The sequence below is a fragment of the Parasteatoda tepidariorum genome, chromosome 7, assembly GCF_982258835.1.
Source record: "Parasteatoda tepidariorum strain Cologne lab strain chromosome 7, Ptep-v5.0, whole genome shotgun sequence".
Taxonomy (NCBI): domain Eukaryota; kingdom Metazoa; phylum Arthropoda; class Arachnida; order Araneae; family Theridiidae; genus Parasteatoda; species Parasteatoda tepidariorum.
Genome location: NC_141761.1, coordinates 106,150,470 through 106,173,850, shown reverse-complemented (window position 1 = coordinate 106,173,850; position 23,381 = coordinate 106,150,470). Strand labels below are relative to the sequence as shown.

Here is a 23,381-nt window from a genome sequence, read left to right as displayed (position 1 = left end):
TATTTAACTTTTTTTTGTTTGCCCGAGATAATTTGTGATAGTAAACTGATGGTAAATTAAATATTTTTTACAGATAAAAAAAATTTAAATTTAAACTTAGAACTTGCCTCCCCTGTCCTCTTTGCTTTTAACTCAACTTATTGTTAACAATTTGACGCTTCTTAATTCCTTACATATATGTCAGTCTTAAGATGCAAATCTTTTTCTGTTTTTTACTGAAAACGACAGTATAATAGCGTGCAATATTCTTTATGTATAGTGCTATCATCTTTCATTAAAATTTCCTTGACAGAATTGTCCTCTAAATAACGATGAATTGCTGTAATTACGATTATCTCACTACTCAGAGGACGACAAGCAATTCCTTATGCATACTTTGGTTGGAAAAAAAAAGTGTGGTAAGTTAGCGAAATCTGAAGCGAAGTGACGTAAAGCTCGTATTCTGCATTTTAAAATTATTTTTTTATTGTTTATGAACTCAAAGTTTGTATTTACTTCAACTTTCATTCTAACGTTTGGAATCGCGCTTCTTGTAGTTCTTTTTATTTTGTTTTTGTGCTATAATTTACTATAATCAAATATTTGACTTCAACTTTATGTAGCATTATGTATAAATTAGAAATAAATTTTAATATTGCTTATTAAATGTGTTTATTTATATAGGGGGTGCTTCTAATCTCGTTACCAAGTAAAAATTTCTTTTTTAAGAAAACTGATTTAAGTACTCATGAATAATGAATTTTGAGTTTCCTGTGAATTTTTTTCTTAAATAAAGAAAATCAGAGATGTGAATTACGTTAAGTCAAAATTTCTCTGTGTTTAATACGAAAACTTACGAGTGTTTTAAAATGTATTTCCAGGTCTGTGCGAGAGGCTGTCCTTGTGTATCTATCTATCTATATATATATAATTTCTCCAAATCTTAGTGTGTGTATTTATGTATTAATCGTTAAAATTTAACCAGCACTTAAAAACATTTGAGATAACAAGCCTACTATATATATCTTTAAATTATTTAAATGTAGTGATAGTCAAAAACATTTTAAACCTCATTTATTAAGAAGAATTAAATATAATTATATAAATTTTGCAACCACATTAAATATAAAAATCATCCAGAGAAACCTGAAGACTTAGCAAACACTTATATACATATGAGGGGATTTATTTATAGACTCTATCAACCTTCATCTATCAAAAGGTACCTCAAGATGGATTCAAGCTATCTTATATTTTAGTGATTTGGTATTTAATATTTGTAGCGGTCTAGTGACGCCACATTACTCCCCTTCCAGAATTTTATCTGGGATAGAATTCGATGAACGAATACCACTAGTTGATTTAGGCTGTTTTTCTTTCTTTTTATTTATATCAATTTGCTCATTATATTTTTTCATTTTTTATAGCATTTCGTTCATTATATTTCTTTCTTCATATTTTTGTTTTTATAACATTTCGCTAATTTTTTTCCCCTTCAATATTGTTTATTGACCCGGAGACCTTATTTACTTCACCGGAATTTTTTTTTTAGCAGTATATTTTTAAGCAAATCAACTATTTAATGTGGACCATCCATTAATGTTGGCAATTTCATATCACGTCCGCAAGTCACCATCGAGGAGTTTAATTATATTATAGACCATGTCAACCTTCATCTATCAAAAGGTACCTCAAGATGGAATGAAGTTAACATGTCTTTTATACTAGTGATTTGGTATTTAATATTTGTAGTGGTAGTTACGCCATATATATATATATATATATATATATATATATATATATATATATATATATATATATATATATATATATATATATATATATATATATATATATTGTATATAAATATTGTATATATATATATATATATATATATATATATATATATATATATATATATATATATATATATATTCAACATAAAATTCGATGAAAAAAAGATTTTCTTAGAATTTTTGTATGTATTAAAATTCTGGGAAAACCAATTTTATTTCTAAAGCGCTTCAGTAAACATAACATGAAAGCTATTTACATTTTTATTTTATTTAGAGAAGAAAAGTTTTTTCTGTTGACATACGAAAGTATTTTTTATTGTCATGAAAAATATTTTTAACCTATGATCTTTATTAGTTTCTAAAAGTAATAGATTTTACTTTTGAAAACTTTATAATTAATGTTATTGTATTTTTTAGATACTCTTAAGAATTCAAAGCTTGCATATTTTTTTAATTATTGTAAAAAAATATACATGAATAAGTTTGCGATTGATTAGTTTTCTTTTTAATCTTATAAATTATTATTTTTTATTTATTATTTCTGATTTTTCGCTACATCAAAATAATATTTAAATGCTGATAATTTTAAGAAAAAACTTATCTGCAGTTGTAGGGAAATAGTTTTAATTCATTGAATAGGTTTTGTTTAAAAATACTATTTTATAATGTATGCATAAATATAGTAACATGCTTATATGTGCATGGACTTCTTAAATGATTATAAACATATACAACAAATTGCATTTTACACATATGCATATGAATTAAAGTGCAGGATTTCATGCTTTACTTGCTTATTTATTTGAAAAACAAATGAATGAAATTAGTAATTTGATTTAAAGCAAAGTTTACGAATATAATTACAATTGAAATATTATTAAAAAGTATATAATACCAATTTTTTTAAAAACTATGTAATTCCATTAAAAGTTGTTTCATCGAATTTAAAATTCCCGAACTGCATGCTTCAAATTTACCAAAACGGGAGAAGAAATGTATCATCATTAAAAACTAAACTCAGTGGCGCGACAGCCAAAAGAGGGCCTACTGTGTCCATCTCAGTTTTCTTGACCTTACGCTCTGGGGTGCGATGCAGATGTTCCGGTTAGGTGGTCAGCCAACACCTACGAACGCCAAACCTCCAGTGTTTAGTTTTCAAGCACGCTTGGTACTCATTTATCGACCCACTGAAGGGATGAAAGGCTGAGTCAACCTTGCCCGGCCCGAGGATCGAACCTTGGACTTGTGGCACTGGAGTGCGAAGCGCGACCGCTCAGCCACCGGGCGTTGATGTGAAATACTAATTGTGTAAAATTGTTTCATTCAAAAACAACTTAAAATCAAAAAACTTTTAAACTGTTAATTTTAAAACTCATTAAGAATTAAGAAAGAGAGTTAAAACAAAGAAATAATATTATAAATTTTAATATTTTTTAAGTCACTTCATTATAAATTTTAATATTTTTTAAGTGGCTTCAAAAATTAATTTTTTTTATATATTTAAATCGCATTTGTATTTAAGCTTTCAGTCATATTATTTAGTTATATTACATGTTTATTTTAATAATTTCCACTGTTACTTTGTATAATGAAATAAGCGAAAATTTGTTATATAAAAAACTTTTGAATCATATAAATTAAATTAAAATGTTTATTTCAATCTAAATATTTTATATCTTTTTTACTATCTCTACAAAATAAATCAGTCTTTCATTAAAATCGTTATTGAAGTATAAATCTATTTTCACATTTTGTTTGTTAAAGTGCACTCATCATCTATATTTGCGTACGAAAATGTATTCATTATTTATTGACGTGCGCTCATTTGCGAAAAATTATAAAAGCGATTAATTCTTTCTTTGACATCGAAAAATCCGAAAAATTGTAAATCTAATTTATTTAATTATTTTAAAATAATTAAAAATGAAATTTAATTAAAAAAAATTAAGACTTCTTACCTATTTTTAGATATATATTTAGACATAAGTGTACATGGCTTAAAAAAATAATCATAATTTTCCTATTTATAGTTTTTGCTTAGCATAATTATGCAGCGAAAAAAAAAAATCTTTAACTTTAACATAAAGTATTCATACTCAAAAACTAATCACCGCATATCGATAGCATTTTGAGATGTTATTCAAGCATTTCTTTAGAAATATGCAAATTTTTATAATGTTTTATGTTATAGCCTTTGAGTTACGACAATGAGATGCGATCCACACTGAATAATAACTTTTGTTATAGTGATTCACCCAACCTCAAAAATGCTAACTAATGACTGGTTACCATAATTTTAGTCACAAAAATGCACTTTCTATGAATAAATTTTTATGAGTTTAACTTTTTTTTCTCACCCCGAAAGTCTTGGATTTTTAATTATTAAAATATGAGAAGGGTAGCTGCAATCAGGAAAAAAAAAATAGCCCTGATAGTTTAATCAGGAGAGCGGTTGAAAGTTTGGGTACCTTAATGTTAATTTCCCTTTTTAAGTATTTTGCCATATTTAGATTATGAATAATGAATTTCGAAAATATTTGAATTGTTTGGCATAAAACTGTTTCCATAATTTTAAACTATGTAATTTTTATTAAAAAATTAAAAAAAATTGGATGAAATAGTGTTTGATAAATAGAATTTTATGAAGATATTGTTTTTTTTTGTTGAAATTTTAAACCGATTTCGGTCATATTTTGTATTGAGTGATCAGAAATTACATAATTTAAAATGGTATAGAAATTTGTTTACCTTGCAATTCAATATTTTAACCCTTATTAAATAAAAAATATATAATTGATTTATAAAGAATGAACACTATATTATTTCATTAAATTTATGTAAAGTGCATCCCGAAATATAATTCATGACAGTAAATCGAGTGCATATATTAAATTCTATTAATATTTAAAAGAATCCGGTTTTACCCCTCTTGAATATCGCAATTTCCGAAATATCACCCATATTAGATACTCGCATTAAATTAATTTGTGTTGTCATTATCAATAAAAATGTTGAATAAGTTATCCATACATGTTCTCATTTTTAGTGCTTTTTTTTAATGAAAAATGTTTCTTATTTACAGGTGAGTCTTTGCATTGTTATGCTTTATAAACTTGGTTGTTTCATAGAAGGTAAGTTGAATAGTTATAGTATATATTAATTTTCTTTTTAGGGAGCAGTTTACTGATCGTTTTACTGAAAAGTTCGGATAAATCGACTGTATAATATGCATAAATAAACCACTAATTATATTTCTTTCCCTGAATTTATAGCCATCGTTTCTTAAACTATGGGCAGCTTTTATAAATTATTCAAAGCGAAACTGCTCGCTATTAGCAAACAGATTGATTGCCGTTATAGAAAAGCGGCGCTGTCTCACGTCTTTGTTATAATTAAAATTATTTTTAAAATGAATTTCCCTATACTGAAAAAAATTTCTATAATTAATATTTTTTCTGCAGTCTCATTCAAAAATAGAAGGAAATAAAACTTTTAATCGAAATTTCATGTTTATATCTGTAACAGATCCTTTGTTGTCATAATTTTGAAATGTTAGATGTGGAAATTCAAAGATTATTTCGTAAAAAATCGACTCCTCAACATTTTTTTTCTCCAAGAATCAAAAAATTCGTCTTAAGACTATTTATGCAGTCAGGAATTTTTTTTATGGGAAAAAAACACAAACTTTATGATGGAATAAAAAATTCTAAGTGTTTTTTCTTGAATGTTATAGGTTTCGGATGCGCAGAAATACCGAAAAAATCACGGAAATTCTTTATAATTAAAACACTAACGAAAAATTAAAACTTTTAGACTCCTGGTACATTTTATATAGTCACCATTTACCAGCATATTGCATTTCCTATCTGTAAATGCCACCATTTTCCCACCACAGTTTGGATTTAGAGACACGTGTCTTATGTTATTTCATTAAGAAATTTTCCTTAATATTTTTTATTAGAATTTAGGAGAAAAGTGATGAAGAAATATCGAATGATATTTTTCACTAAAATTGTCAATAAATAGAACATTAATTAGTTCTTTCATTTTTTTTAAAATTCCTGATTTATTTTACCTTTTAATGAATTCCTTTATTTTGTTCAATTAATATGCGAGTTTTTTTGTAATTGGCAACATGCACAAGCTACAAACACTCTTATTTTTTAATTAAAGCACTTTATTTTAATCTAACCAATTTTTTTTTAATTGGCGAAATTGTTGTTGTAAATCGCAATTATTGAGTGAAAAAATTCCTATAAACAGACTCTAATGTGTCACATTTTATCTTCGTGGACTTAAATTATTCGCAATCATTTTAATTATTTATATAGTAGTAGTTTTCAATAACTAACAAGTGTTTATTTTGTCGCATTCTCGAATGCTTTTTTATATACTTCGAACAAAATAGTACTGTTTAGTACTTCTAAAAAAATAGTAACTCGTTTCCTGTACTGTAATGAAAAAATTATATCTCTATATCTCTAGAAGGCTACTCAATATATATCTCTAGAAGGCATATATCTCTAGAAGACTACTCAAAATGAGAAAGAAAAATTCTCAAACTTCTCATCAATTGCTAAGTAGATATTGAATAATGGTTCAGTGAATGAGAAGGCCATTTTAATAACAATCAAATTTAATAATGATAATGTTGTATTTGTTTGGCTACTAAATAAGCCTTTCTTTCCAGTCCAATGCCTGCTAAACCAAGTGATACATATTGATAAGGGACTTATATCTATGATATTAATATTTACCAGCGGGTGACCGAGCTCCGCTCGGAGAAAACAGGTATCGAAGCTAACTCGAAGATTTAAGTTTTCAATTGTGATTTATCAAAACAATACATGCCATAAGAAAATTTGTGAAACCATTGGTGAAAAGATAACCGGTTAAAGTGCACCAATTGTAAACTATCTAAACAAAGTTTGGAAAGGGAACTATTCTATACAAAGGTAAAGTTTGAAAAGTCATAGGAAATAAAATGTAATTGATAACAAAAAATTATACAATTAAAGAAATGGTACAAAGTGAGCAGTGTAAAGATTGAAGTGCGTTGAAGTTCAATATTTTTGACAAATTTATTTAGAAAAACCAAACATATATACATACATAAGAAACATATTATAAACCTATAACAGCATAAACATAATAAACATTAATCATCGATTGCGAAGTCTTCCATGTTGTCCAGGTAGTTTCTTGTCGGAGAGGCAGGTGCGGCTGGTGAGTTTCTCTTGTTCAGGACTTCCTTCCATACGACGTTTCGGGTGTGGGTTGGATTCTCAGGAGGCAGCAGGACCTTCAACGCACTTTGTCGCTTGACTCTTGAAAACGCGACGTAGAGCATTCCGTGCACGAAGACCGTCGTGAGGAGAAGCACGCCGACGAATTCGAATGTTTGGCCTTGTGACTTGTGTATCGTAATGGCGAATGCTGGTGTAACTGGGAATTGGTGCCGTTGCATAGTTGCGCCAAGCTGTGATTTGCTGGAGTCGAGCGTGATCCTTGGAAGGTGTACTTGTCGGCCTGCATGTTCACCGGTGATGATCTTAGCCTTGATGATGTTGTTGCAAAGTTCGGTGACAATCAATCGTGTTCCGTTGCACATTCCTTCAGAGACGTCCAAGTTTCGGAGAAGCATGATGATGGCGTTCTTCTTGAGCTTCAGATTGTGTGGAGGTAAGTCGGCGATGTTGATCGAGTTCAGGAATTCAGGCGCGAATTGAATTCCCCCTTAATGTTGATCCTTTACCGAGTCGAAACTTGTGTATGTCTTCTCGAAAATGAGCTTGAAATCTGACGAATGTTGAAATGTCGGACTTTGTTGACGGTGATTTTAACACAAAAGTTAAACTTTTCTCCACTTTGATAAATGTAAACTAATGCGAACCTTACAATTAAATTATTAATTCCTTCGTATATTATTGGTTTAAGTTGTCGAAAATTAATATTTAAATTGTAAAGTTCGCATTAGCATACATTTATAAGAGTGGAGAAAAGTATCTATAGCCATTATGGCGAACTAATAAAGTTTGAAAATATCCTATCTGTAACTCCGAACTGCTCGACCGTAGCGCTTCAAAACCGGCGCCAATCGATTCCTTGTGGCCAAAAACCCCAGACCCCCAAGTTTACCGGAGTTTATTAATTCTGGGGCGATTTTCGACTTGGCAACCATTCCTCGTATTATAGTATAAGATTATGCCTGATTACAACGCCCTCTGTTGGTCAGGCAGAAAGTTAGAATAGTAGAAAATACCAACTTTAATTTTTCTTTTTCTAACAATTTGTTCCAATTGTGTGTGATTAACAGTATTTTTATCCGACGGAATTGGAAAATGATTTAAGTTTTCGAACCGTTTTTCAAATTGATGGGCAAAACTGGAAATTGAACAATATTCTCAAAGAAATTCTTTATAACTAAAAATTTTTGATGCAATATATATATATATATATATATATATATATATATATATATATATATATATATATATATATATATATATATATATATATATATATATATATATATATGTGTAATGAAGGGCAGCAGTCATGGTGAGTGTTGTTAGGCCACGCAGATAGCAGTTGGAAGGCAAAAAATACTTTATTAGCTTCACATAGTATATTCAAGACATTTTCTATCAAAGGCGGAGCTCAAATTCGCACTCCAAAACTGTGTGCTTAAGTTTTTTTCCTAGGGAAAGTAGCAAAAGAATTTCCCTCTATTTTGTTATATTTGAGGGGAAAAGAAAACTCCCAGGGATTACTATTGGTTTAAGAAATAGTTCGAATGATTCTCACGAAGTTTAAAGGGAAAAATGTCTTTATTTAAATTTATGCATACTTGGGCCAAAAATGGATTTAGAAATTGGATGTAGATTTTAAAAGAGTGAGAAAGCAGCTCGATTTTTATAAATAATTAGTAATAAAATGGGAGTTGTTTTACAGCGAAGAAACTAACATAAAAAGATTAATAGAAGCTTTTTATGTTATATATATAATTTCTGACTCTCTAAATACAAGCAAAAATATATTTTGCAATTTTAAGAGTAAAAAACAATATGTTAGATTTTCGGAATTATATTTGTACGAATTAATTTGTTCTAATTTGTAACATAATACTATTCATAAAAAGTAGTTTTAAAAATATTTTTTCATTCATATTCAAAAATTTTATTATAATAGATTCTATAAATGAAAGAAATTTAATTGATGAATAACTGTTTCTCTTAGATAAGTGTAAATGTGAAAATTGTTTGGAAGTGAGCCGTGTTTTGTAGATTTTACTTTTAACGCAGAAAAAGACAATTGTGTTTCATGCTGTATTTCATTACCATTAATTATTTAAATGCTAATTGTTATATTTTTTAAACTTATTTTGACCTAAATTAATATAAAATAATGAAAAAATTATGAAAAATATAAAAATTGTGCGTCAAAGAATTAGAAAGAAACATAAAAATTTGAAAGAAAAGCTGATTTTAGATGTTTTTCGATTTTCTGCTGCCTTATGAAACAACACTTAATAATTGCAAATAATGTGTTATTTTAATATCTGCTGTGGGTTTGAAATTATTATTTCTGCTTTTTTGGTCACGTAAACATATTTCTAGTCTGCTCTCTTTATACGCTAATTCTGAAAATTGCTCAAAATGTCAATGTGAAGAAAATGAAACGCGTTTGTGATCTATTTTTTTTATTATTTAAAAAGTGTCTCCATCCCTGCATTTTCTGAGCTTGTAAAAATTAAGAATTATTAATTCATTCTGATAATTTTTAATTCAGCAGAAAAATCTTGTAAAATTATCGCATTGCTAGTAATATAAACTATTAAATTACTTTTAAAATAATTAAGTTTTTTGTCAGTTCTGAAGCCCTGATAATATATATATATATATATATATATATATATATATATATATATATATATATATATATATATATATATATATATATATATATATATATAGCTCAATGAAGACAAAAAGGATTTTAAAAAATGAGAAAACAAAGAGAATTAATTATCCGGTATAATATTATTACCTTGCGCACATCCATTTTCGGGCCAATCCTTGGTATCTAACATATTAAACGCTCTTCCGTATTGCAGTAAGAACGTGCGATAAGAGATCACTTTATTTACGCTTCTGTTTTCATATTTTGTAATCTGGCAATCGTATAACAAAAATTTTTTAAATCATTCTTGAATGATTCCGGCACGCGTAAGTTCACTTCAATTCGCTCTTCGCCTTATAGATTTCCTTTCGTGTTTTGTTATATATTTCCTTTACTTATTATGCTCTGTTTTTTGCTTGATTTGTTTTACTTCATATATTGTTTTTAATTAATGTGTTCTATTTTCGTTTCATAAAAAATTTTAAAAAATGAGTGCTCCTCACACTATTGATATATTTTGCTTCGGCTAAATTGATACAACATTAGAAAGCATCCTTTTTGTGGATGTAACAGTGTGAGTTGATGAAGAGGTTAGATCTTTTTTTCTTTATATTGTTTTCTGGAATTTTAATGTTTTTTTAAGATACATTTAAAAAAAATTTTAATATTTTTTAAAAATAATTTTATTTTTATAATTTTTCTCCTCCTTTTCAATTTATATTTTAATTAATCTCTATTATTTTCCATGTTTTTTCAATATTTAAGCTTATAGGGGAGTGTCGGGTACCTCCGCCCACTGTCAATTTCATATGTATAGAATATTTTTTCAAGTCAATGGGCCATCGGACATTAATTGTTATATTAAAAAAAGATTATTTTCAAAGTTTCAAGTATTTATGTAGCTGGTAACATGGTAAACAATAGTTTTGAAAATATGTTGAATACAGTAGTCAAATTTTTTAAATTTCTATTTTTTTAAGTTAAACTATTTTTTTTTGGTTTATTCTTTTTGCATTATTTAATTAGATTAATAAAACAATAGAAACATACAAAAATATAGATTATTACTCAATATTATACAGTAATATAAGCAATACTCCTTAAGTGGGCGGGGCTACCCGACTCTCCCCTATATATTGAATTAGTATATTTTTGAAGCGAATGAAGTTTCTAATTAATCAATACATCATACATAATGTTTTTCCCTGCAAAAAAATAGAGCTGTTTACAGTGATTTTTGAAACTTTTTCGTCTAGGAAAATAAAAAAGCCTTGGTTTAAATTCTTTACTCTTGCGGCAAGCAATAATTTTACACTATACTTACTACATTGCAATAAATAATATATATATATATATATATATATATATATATATATATATATATATATATAAACAGTTGATCTGTTTTTCAAGCACTCAAAAACAGGCTCATATTTTCAGGATTTGTCAGACGAGAATGAGAAGAAACAAAAGTTATGTGAAAAGTAAAACGTAAAGTTGCCATTGAAAAAATGGAAAAGTACGAGGGTCAAACCACAAAACTGGAAAAACCGCAGTAGCCGAGAGAGAAAAAGATGAAAAACTAAACAAGAAACACCACAGTAGTCAAGAGGGGCAAATCAGGATTAAATGCATTTGCACGCGCTATGAGAAGAACTACTGTCGTTAACAAGGGAATCAGCATTCATATAAATAAAACAATATTCCACGGGATAAAGATGAGCTAATGTGATTGGTGTGGAAATAATTTTAGCATCGTCGAAAATGAATTTAAATTGCTTAAAATAAAGTATTATTTCTATTTCAAATTTATTCTAATTCTATATACAAAGTTATTCAAAGTATTTCGATATTCAAAAATTTCATTTAAAAATATTATTTCACATTCAAAAAATTTGAATATAATATTTAAAACATCAAGAAAAGGAATTAATTTTATAATTAAAAGCTGTTTTTTAGAACATTTAATTAAATTTGCTGGTATAGAATGTGTTATTTCAATAACTGCATTTAAAACTTAAAAACTTTTTTACTTATTGTTAAAAGTAATAAAACACAACTTTGTTTTTTGTCTTAAACGAATTTTTATGGGGTGCGTGCCGACGGACGTGTTAAGGTCACGTACGTATGACCAGAAGTAGGTTTCGATCGCACCATTTTTCGGAGCAGTTTTTGGGTCATTAAAATGTTCCATCCATAAATAAATTAGTTTTCTTTTGGAGGGAGCAATTTAGTTTTTAAATCGTAATATGCTTTACGAAATTTGTAGGCATTTTTTTAAGGGCCCGTATGACCAGAAACATAGTTTGATCGCACCATTTATGGAAACAAGTGTTCGTATAATTCATGTGTTTCATCCATAAATAAATAAGTTTTTTTCTATGAAAGCAAATTTAATATTTTGAATCGGAATATGCTTCACGAAGTTGTAGGCATATTTAAAGAAATTTTCTGCTTTGTAACACTCTATTGCTTTTCTTAAATCTCACATAAATGCCATAAAATTATGTTCTCTTGCAGTTCACTAATTCAAATTTTGGTATTTTGTGAAGTGAGGTCACCTTCGCTTGTTCCAAGACATAAATAAAGACTCGATAGACTATTATAAGATTGGATAAATAAATTCTTGAATAAGTAATGTAAGAAATTCAAGACTATGAATAGACTCCAAATTATGATGCTATCGGCAGTGACTTTTTAAAAATAGTTCTTTTCAAACCATAGATGAGTTAAATTGCGTGATGTATATAATCTAACTCTATTCAAGTGAATTCCATCATTAGAATTCAAACCTAAGTTTTGCTGCCGTAATTATTTTTCCGAGTTTATTTTTTTTAATTTATTTTATGTTACAAAACATTTTAAAATTGGAATTTATTTTTATTTATTGCAAAATTACTTATACTTGTAATTTAACCAGATTTTTATTTTAATTTCTTTAGTTTTATTGTAAACATTATTCGGGGAGAACTGTGAAAAAAGAAACTATTTTAGACCCGACTTAAATAAATAATACAGTTAGCAAAGCAATCATTTACTGATGAGTCAGTCACTCTTTCAAGTAAATGAGGACTACAGTTGGCAGGGCCGGCCCTAGACATTTCGGCGCTCCGGGCAAAACCTTAATTTTGCGCCTCCCCCCCCCCGTTTTTTTATAAGTAAATCTCATGCAACCATATCAGAAAGTCAAGAAAACATTGAAAAAAAAATATTTAAAAAAACGTTTTATTAAAAACTCAATCATCAGATAACAAGATAAGAATTTAGCACTTAATTTAGCAAAATAACAAAAATTAAAGTGATAACTAAACTAATATCCCATATTATAAATAAATTCTAACAAACCAAAGTAATTAAAATGCCCTTTTTCTAATTTTTCGTTCGGCAAACTCACAAACCAGTGATTTCAAGTCTAATTTGTCACTAATTTGGTGTTCTGTAGCTATCATTGCCAATCCATTGAGACGATTTTGCGTCTGCATCGTTCTGAGATAATTTTTTATTATTTTTTTGTTTTGAGAAGCTTTTTTCCCCTGAAGTCACAGTGACTGGCAATGTAAGTAGGATTCTTAATGCTATGCTGAGGTTTGGTGCGAATTTAAGTGTAGCGATAAACTTGTGAACTTCAACAGGGGTTTCCTTTTTTGTTAATAATGACGAAACAATGCTTATTTCATCGGCTAGTTCCAGGGCGTTAATATCGCTTGAATTTCCATTAGTTAAAACTACTTCCAAATCTTTGCAATGAGCCAGTAGCTCATTTCTGGGCATGTCTTTCAGACCAAAAATATTATACAAAAAGCTGAAATAATTACTGTGAGTATTTAGCAAATTATACCTGGTTTCCAAGGCATTTTTTGCTTGATCTATTGTGTGAAAAAAAAATCTATTTTATTTTTTGTTTGAGGTCTTGAACGGGTTCATCCGGGCCCTCATACAAAGACGTTCTTGTTTTGCTTCTGACACGATGACGTGGTGTGGTGGTTTCGAAATTAGCTTCCACGTCAATCTCTGAAGCAAGCTCGGTTGCTTCTAAAATGATGCTTTCAAAAGTTTCATCTGATCTCAGGTTTTCAAAGAAGAGTTTGCAGTTGCTAAGCATATCAATAGCTTGTGACATATCAAAATTTACAGTTTGCTGATGGGGTTAATATGACTCAAAAGTTTGTACCAGATCACAACAGATCTAATTTTTGAAATCCCCCCCTTGTGCGCCACTGGCTTAAAAAAATAAAATGCATTTTATTCAACTCCAGACTCAATTACCTTTCATTTGATACCATACAAGCCATGTTTTGATCTAAACTCTAATTTTTGAAATCTACCCCCACCCTTTTTTTGGCTTATGTCTGATGGATTTTATTCGTTTTTAAAAATGAAAACAAAAGTTAAAACACTTACCTTCACAGAAGCCAAACGCACTGGACAATTTGCACAAGCACTTTTTTAAAGCTTTTTTGCTCTAACAATTTAAACAAACTATTTTATTTCGCACCAGCCGAGTCTAGTGGCAAATAATGCATTGTTTTAAGTCTACTTCCTTTTTATATGCAGTTAAAAAGGGCTGTTAGATCTTTGCTTGGTTTCAAAATTGTTGTTTCCTGTACAGTCGTGTTACCACGGGCTTGAAAGGCAGTGGTTGAATGGTTTTGTCATGTTGAATTGAATTCAACTAGATTTTGTCTTAATGTTTAAATATATTATATTATTTGAATTATGTGCTTAGAAATAAAAATGATAAATTCCACCTGCCGCCTCACAATCTTGTCAACTATCATTTTGGCGCCCCTAGATCATTGCGCTCCGGCGGCCGCCCGGATCGCCCTACCCTGGGGCCGGCCCTGCAGTTGGTGTCTAAAATTTAAGCACACAGTGAAATTCGATAATACTATACAATTCTAAATATATGACGCAATAAAGAAAAATTCGTAAATTATAACTGAAATTATATGTTAGCAAGAAATATCCGTTAATTAAAACTGGTTTTAGCTTTTAATATTGTGATTTTTAAAAATTTTGTTTAAAATGACTTCCTAAAACTTGAAGCACTTAATAAATTTCTTAGTAAATACGGGATTGTTTGCATAAAGTGCTGAAGGCAGACAGTATATTTCTATAATCATAAGAGCTTTGACACTCTCAATTCCAAAAGCGGAAAAATCCACCAAAAAGAGTGTTTCTAAAAATTTCTAGAATTTTAAATACATCAAAGTAAGATATTTATCGAGTTGTTGGAGAAGAAAGATTTCGCCCGAAAATTGAGATGTGGACGAAGCAAATTCGGACATTAGAATCGAGGGAAAATGTGCCATTTCGCCCAATACACTATCAGTGTAGCAGTGTCTACTAAGGACACAATTTATAAGCATTAAAAAAAATTCGCCGAAAGCAAGGTCTTGAACCACATCATAAACTTCTATGAATATACTGGACAAAAATCTCCTGTCGTATTGCAACGAATTTGTATGATGATGATGATGATGACAGTGATGAGAAAAAAAATGGAACTTAAATAGTTAAATGCTACTGACGGTTGGAACTTATTTTGGCATGACCTTCAAAAAAAAATTTTTTTTTTTAATCAGTCAATAAGGAAGCAAAATCGCTAATGGTCTGGAAGGCATTTGGATCGAATGGGCAGACATCAATGATTTTCCATAAGGGAAGACAAATATTTGAAACTTCTCAAGATTGAGGAATCATATGCTCTATTTTCACGATCTCTCTTGAGGAACTGAATGCCTCGATAGATACTTAAAGTTTGACAAAAATTGGCTTTCTCAACAAAATTTTCAGGTACTAGATTAGCTTACCATGAGACCAGACCTATATCCAATTGAGAACGTTTCTGGAATTTTTACACGCCAAGTGTACAGAAATGGTAAAAAAATATAGCACTAATGAAGAACTCCACGACTCCGTTGCCTTAGGAAAATTTGCCATAGGCACGCCTATGATAATATATGGTAACTAACCTATAGCCACCATAGAAACTTAATAGCAAGATACCGTAAGCCTACGGAAACCATAAAAATACATATGGCAAGACACCATAAGTCTATGGTAACCATAGAATTTGTATGGTATTATATGGTGGGACACCATAGCTTTATGGTTCGATTAAAGGGAAGTACCGTAGGTATATGACAAACTAATGGAAACACACTATACTTATGCGTCGCGTCATTCGTATGGGAGAGTGTACGTGGTTGGTCAAGGAAGCAGGCGTGTTTGTTGCAACTCCGACGATCCAAATCAATTTATCGTTAATTAAACAAATCCATCAAACATAGTGAGCACAGCGGACAAAAAATTAGTCACCCTTAGAGAAATCATGAAAAACATCATTTAATAACTTGTAACACCGCCTCTGGATTTGATAACCGCCTGGATTCGGTTAGGAAGTGAGTCCACAAGGTTTGCGGTTATATCGAATCCAGTTTAAGCCACTCGCTGAGGATTTGCTCGTGGAAATCCGCCAAATTGCGATTATTCTGATTTCGGCGTTTTACCCGTTGTTCCAACATGCCCCACAAGTTTTCAATGGGGTTCAAGTCAGGTGATTTTGCAGTCCAGTCGAGATATAGTTGAGTGTCTGAGTTTTCCTGAAACCAGTCATATATTCTTCCAGCCCGATGAGCTTTGCTGTTGTTATCTTGAAAAATAGGGGTTTCGGCATCATACTCTTCATGAAGATGTTGACTGAAAGGCAACACCTGATCATTCAGAATGTTTAAATAAACACGTTGGTTCATGTTAGTAGCCACCTCAGTGAGGGGGCACAATCCATAATAATAAAAAAAACATGACAGACCCACCTCCAGCTTGAACCTGACACAGTCAGGATGAAATGCTTCATCTAGTCTTCGGTGCACTCGACGACGTGAGTCATTTGAATAAAGGCAAAAACGTGATTCGTCAGACCATATTACATTCCGCTAGTCAGCAACTTTCCACGTCCGGTGACGGTAGTTCGGCACATGGTAGTTCGATACTAGCCCACTGAAGTCGCGCGGCTTTATGTGCATGTGTGAGCAATGGCCTCTTACAAGGTGTTTGACACCGAATGTTCATTGCATGCAGCTCCCGTCGCAATGTTCTCTCTAACAGGTTGGAATGGATTTTTATTCATAACTGAAGCAATTCCTGTCGACTTCGTGTCAGGCTGGATCTATTTCCGACGGCAATTCAGACGTCGTCTTTCGTGACCACGTATATTACAACACTGTCTGTAGACACGTTGAACAGTCCGCATCGAAACACAAACGAATCCAGCAGCTTCGTTCACCGTATGACCATGACCACGGTCAAACACAATTTCTCCTTTTTGCCACTCTGTCACATCCTTACACTTACCCATATTTACACACAATTTCCGCTTAAAACAAAAATATCTCGCTGATGGTTAGAGTTGCCTTTGATCCCGTTGAGACAGCGCGCACGCAGTTGATTACTGCATCATCTAATGGAACCCAACAATTCATCGTTAATTGCGCACTAGGGTGACTAAATTTTTGTTCGGTGAGCTTACTTTTCAATAAAGTTCTCCCACCTTATAGAAATTTCTAGTTTATTTAAAATTATTTTCGGTTATTTAAACGAAAAAACATTTCAACTTTAAAAATGTCCACTGCCGCCGAAAAGTCGACGGCTAGGCATGCGGGTAATGCCGATACATCGACGGAGCGTTATTCGGCCAAAGAGGTTTAGAAGGTTTTTTTATTTTCATTTTATTTAATTTAATTTTGTTTTCTCAGTTGAGAAAGCACAATATTCTTTATCTGCAGAAACCCTTCTGCAGCTAGCTAATAGATTCCATAAAAAAATGTATATTCGATGTTGTTAAGAATAATAAGGCTCTATATCCAAGTAAGATTATCTTAAGATAGCTAAATAGTGTCATTTTACTTCTTGTGCTTAAACTTTTGAGACAGTCTATTTTTTATTTATTTATTAAAGTCATGATAAAATAAATTTTTTTCAACAAATTATTTATTTTCTGTATTTAATTACATCACATAAAAGTGCCTTTTTGTTAACATTCTGTTGTTAACATAAATTTTTGACCTTATGCTTAAACTTTTGAGACGGAGTGTATTAAATGTGTTAATTTATTTCATTGTTTTGCATCGATTTGACAAGCTTTAAATTGGTTATGATCATTTGATGGTCTGCAAGTTTTAAGATTTATTTTTGCTATTATTGTTTATATGTCTTTCTCCACCATTATTTGTTATTAGGCAGTTTTCCAAAGGTTGAAGCATAACAGTTTTAGCTTTGTCAACAATTAAAACTTAATTTTAATATACTCTAAAAGTTTGAGAGTAAATATGTAATTCTGTCTTATGACAAGAATTAACATGAAAAAATATGTGAGGGAAAGGCTACCGACAATGTCAACCTTCATCTATCAAAAGGTGCTTCCAGATAGAATCAAGTTAACATGTCTATATTAGTAAATAAGAATTTAATAATTGTAGTGGTAATTACGCTACAATACTCCCCTACTAGATGTTTATCTGGGATAGAATTTGATGAATGGATATCACAAGTTAATTAATTTCTGTTTTGTGAGACGGCAGGAGAGCTGTATTAAGATAATCTATGATTTGAGCGCTGGTGGTAAGAGCCGTATTAAGATCACCGGACTTTGAGAGTTAGTCTTGAAAGCTGTATTAATATCACGGTTGTGTGTGTGGTCTCTCCTTTGTTACTCTTAGCAAGCGAGTGTGTTTAGGCCCCTGCTGTCTGTGATCGAGACTGAGTAGAAGCAGCTCGGGTAGGACAATATCACAGTCACTAATATCAAGGCAACTGTTAAATGTATTCAATCCATCAAAATAGGCGTGTTCATATCGAAGTGGTCGTTTCTGTTGAGGTAGGAGTGTTCAGATCACTTTCGGGTCACATCAATGTGAGGAAGGGCTACCGTCAATGTCAATCTTCATCTATCTAAGGGTACCTCCAAATAGGATTAACTTAACATTTCTTATATACTAGTAAATAGGAGTTTAATAATTGCAGTGGTAGTTACGCTACAGCTACAAATACAAAAAGTATTCTTTAAAAAAATATTATTTTTTTTAATCGAAAGTCTACGCATTTTTAGACTTTATTATAGTGAAACCTCTCGGGAGCGACCACTCTCAGTTTAACAGTAAAATGGTTGTTGGTCGTTTATCTCTATTGACTTCAAAATTGTTATCGAAGGTACATGATTTTTCACAAACGATATTAATTACAGTCAGTGTTAGAAAATCTAGCTAAAATTATGTTACAAAACGCTCTTACCAGTATTCCAAATTTTAACTTAGTAGTTGCATTTCATCGGACAGTAGATCGACCATCATGGTTTTTTCTTACAAGTTTAACAGTAATTCTCGTACTAATTACCTAATATGGAATTTCTTTTCTTTTATATTCCTTCTTATTCCCTGTACTATTTTCTACACACCTTTTGCAATTTTTGGATTTTTAAATCTTATAGATTTTGAGCTACAAAGCAAAATGTAACATAAAACAAAAATAAAATTACTTAAGAAAAGCGCTAAAAATTACTACAACTTTCGAACAAATTAGAATATTGAAAAGAAAAGCTCTGTATTAAGTTCATAAGGAAATGTGGCTCTTTTAGAATGCCAAATTTCAGCAACTTTGTATATTCATTTCCGAGGCCCGTAGAGCGGTCCGATGGTATTTTTTCCATAAAGTTTAATAGTTAACAATTCTTGAACAAATTATCGAATAATAAATTTGTTTATTCCACTGTAATACCCGTATACTGTTTTACACACCTTAGTAATTTCCAAAGGTGTGTAAACCTATTAATTTTACACACCTTAATAAGTTTTAAGCCTTAAGTTTTTGTGCAGCAAAACATAATGTAACATTAAGTTCAACAGCTATGCCTTCGTCGCCTTTAACATTTTTTTTTAAAATAGAGGGAGAATAAATAAATAGATAATGAGTTTATTAACCTTATCTACTTTTAGTCAAAAAATTTTTTTTCACATCTGTTCCTGTTACTACTTTGCTAGTACTAAAAGAGTACTCTTCCTGTTACTACTGACTGGTACTGAAAAGTAGTGTTCCTGTTACTGAAGTAGACTTCTATCTTCGTAAAATTGTGTTATTTAGCATTACTGTCCCAAATCAAACAAAATAATTTCTTAATTTCTCCAATACTTACAAAATATCGAAATAAAACTGATCTGATCTCATAAAGAACACGTCCAAAGATCACGGCTTCACACTTCTCGGAGAATGCATTGAATAAAGAAGAGACAAGTAAATGTTAGTTAAATAAGGGATAAATTAAAAATTCACTTGTAATTTATCCATTCTGTGCTTATGACAGCCTATTACGATCTTCGTTTATTATTTATATTAAATTGGGTACTTGCAGATCGAGAAGAGGATCACTAATACCCAGACACCTGGCTAAAGACCTCGGCTCTAGCTTATCAAGATAAACAAGATGCCATGTTAAAATTGATCTAAGTTTCTCCATATAGGTTAGAATGTTAATTAACGTGAAGTTGAGCCGCTGTGGCTCAGAGGATAGAGCGTTCGCCTTCCAATGTGGTGAACCGTGGTTCGATCCCGGTGATGGCTGGTACATACGAATTCCGCATTCGGACCACAGTGCTGATGTTAAATATCCTCAGTGCTAGACGGATCATGGGTTAGTTCCATAAAAAAAGTCCTCCACGAAGGCAAATTTCTCCCAATACTTAATCCAGAAGTTCCCTGTCTTCTGGATTGGGTTCAAAATTACAAGGCTACGTAGTTGAACATTAGTAGCATTTACCCCAAAATTCTTTCGGCTGTTCAACGACGGTTATAAAATAAAAATAAAATCACCCCCTTCTGCAAACATAGGAGCATCGCCTATTTGGAAATGATCTCAGATTAGGCACCTTTTAAGCTACAGCAATGATCGCCAAACCGTAGTAGTCGTGAACCCAAAAATTGGGTCGGCTGTTCAACGACTGTCATAAAATAAAATATAAAAATTAAATTGAAGTTAATTAAATACAACGCCATATCGCACATCGAATTCGTTAAAATACAATATTTTCTTGTCTACGTGCTTTACTTAACTTAGATTTATAATTTTTTATGCATTTTGTTGCAACCTTGATTATTTTTGTTTTGTATATTTGGCAACTTCGATGCGTATTTAGTCTATTTATGTTCTACATCGTGCTTGTCTTTGTGTTAAGTAAGATATAAATAGTGAAAGAATTTAAATCTTTGTGAATGAATATGCCACTTAAGAAAATTGATACTTAGGTACTTTATATTTTCGTCGCACTAGGGTTGCTCATTAGTTATTGGCGTCGGTCTGAGAAACATCCCTGAGGATGATCCGTAGACTTGCCATCACAATTTTGATTCTTTGTAGAGGGGATATTGAGAGGCTACTTTCTCAATTCACACGCTAAGGAAACTTTCTTTAGATCTCTGTACCCATGGTACAGGACTTATGAAATAGAATGGGAAGAACAGTTGCTAACTTAAACAAATACCACGTTTCAGCAGCCAATCAGGATACACACGTACGTCACTTGTATCCAATTGATAGTTTATGTCTAATGGGAAAGATTTAAATCATAAGGCAGCATTAATTTTTTTAATAATATCTAGAGATATGTAGTATAAGGAGATAAATTTCACAGGACTACGAAACAATAAAAACAACACTCATTATTCCCAAAATATTGTTTAATTTCAAGCATTGTAAAAATTTTTAAGTGTTTGATAAAAAATCAAAAGCCCTATCGATTAAAAAATTCTTTCTAAAAGCAAAAAATGAAACCCTTTTAAAAACTAATAATGTTAATAGGTGTATAAATTAATTTATTCGAAATCTTGTTTTGCTCAATTACTTTTACTTTTTAATGATACTTTTTTCTTTTAACACAAGGAATATATTTGAAACTTTTATTCCTGTTTTTGAACTAATTCTACAAATCGCGACACAAAAACGAATTCTTGAAAGTTTTATTTTTGTGAGGTTGTATTTTCGCTTTGCTAATCAATGTGTGGAACGATTAAATAGCTTAGTTGACAAAAAGAAAAAAGAGAATCTCGACAAGATAAAAAAACAACAACAAAACAATTAAGATGCAGAAACTAATAATAGCATTTCCTTCTTTCATTGTTTTCACCAAAATACGTCTATGTCATAGGGTTTTTATCAGTTTAATTATAAGCAAGGCCTTTTTTCAGCTTTATGCAGCGTATAAATTCAGTTTCGTAAAAGAAAAAGTTAATCAGTAAGCATTGATTGATGTACGTTTTTTTTTATCACATTTTAAACATTTCTCACGTTTCTTCTAGAAAGCAGTTAGTAAGGACACTGATATGTGCAATTAAAAATAAAATATTTGGATAACACATAACAGAAATGTTTCGTTCAATACCAAAATTGCATGGTAATTACAATAGGCTCAAAATGCTATGTATTTTATTTTATTTTATAACCGTCGTTGAACAGCCGACCCAATTTTATGGGTTTACGACTACTAATGTTCAACTCCGTAGCCTTGTAATTTTGAGCCCAATACAGAAGACAAGGGAACTCCTGGATCGAGGATTGAGAGAAATTTGCCTTCGTGGAGGACTTTTTGATGGAGCTAAACAGCTTTTGCGTTACACGGAGAGGAAGACCACGAGAACCTCCCACAATTAGCCTGACGGCAAGGGGACTCTAACCAATGATCCGTCTACCACTGAGGATATTTTACATCAGCACTGTGGTCGGTGCATGCCGGATGCGGAACCCGTATCGACTGGGATAGATATCTAAATTGCGTAGATATCTAAATTGCACAATGCTTTAAGCTCGTATATTTACCCTTTATATTTAGTTGTAGTTATATTTTTACTTTATATAATTTCTTGAGTATTTATGATGCGAACAATAACTATATGTCGAACTGAAAGAAAAATGTGTTTTTTAGCAGTAATTTATAATTATTTATCTAAAGTTACTACTGTAGCTAACGCAGCAGTTTTGCTTCTATAATAAATAGCATCCCTTCTGTCATCAATATTTCTCTGAAGAATGTATTTACAGTTAAATAATTTTTATGTATATAAAAATGAATGTGTGTCCTTTAAAGACTCCTAAACCATCCAACCGAAAACTATGAAATTTGACATACAGATAGCTCTATAAACACGAGGAAAGTCACTGTCGACATTAGAACCTTCTACGGCATTGAATATTTTGATTGATTAAGCGTTTTAGCCATTGTTTTATATTTCACCACAAACGATACAATTTTTTAAATATTTTGAAGATAACATCAATGATATTCGTTAACTCAACAGCTATATTTGATTTTTTTTAAAAATAGAGCCCCTGATAGTATAGGAGCTTTATAAAAAAGTGTTTATTGCTCGTGTTTTAATATTTAATTATTTTTTATTCACTATATCGGAAAAAATTCAATGAACAATATTAACGTGGCAGCACGCATACGTCACTAAATTGATATCTCTCTCTACTTATCTGATACCACGTGTTTATTTCGCTTCGAGAAACTGTTTTAAAACGTGTTTCTATAAAAGTAAATAATTTAAAATCAACAGTAATTGAAAGGGAAAGAAATAGTTATGTATTCAATTGCGAAATTAATGTGGTACTAATTCGTCTCAGAGAAACGTAAAAAATCGGCATACTATTACTGACGC

General features: G+C 30.7%; 2 protein-coding genes across 2 annotated transcripts in view; one reads left to right on the top strand and one right to left on the bottom strand.

Annotated features, from left to right (window-relative positions):
• Positions 1-23,381, top strand: part of LOC107450263 (uncharacterized) — a 152,718-nt gene that overhangs the window by 62,245 nt on the left and 67,092 nt on the right. Inside the window, 1 exon segment of the mRNA XM_043040829.3 lies at positions 4,858-4,906. The gene's annotated coding sequence lies outside the window, so the exon portion shown is untranslated.
• LOC147807368 (ATP-dependent DNA helicase PIF1-like) lies at positions 6,934-7,419 on the bottom strand. The gene has a single exon (XM_087168907.1). It carries the CDS (start codon positions 7,417-7,419, stop codon positions 6,934-6,936), a length of 486 nt encoding a protein of 161 aa, XP_087025033.1.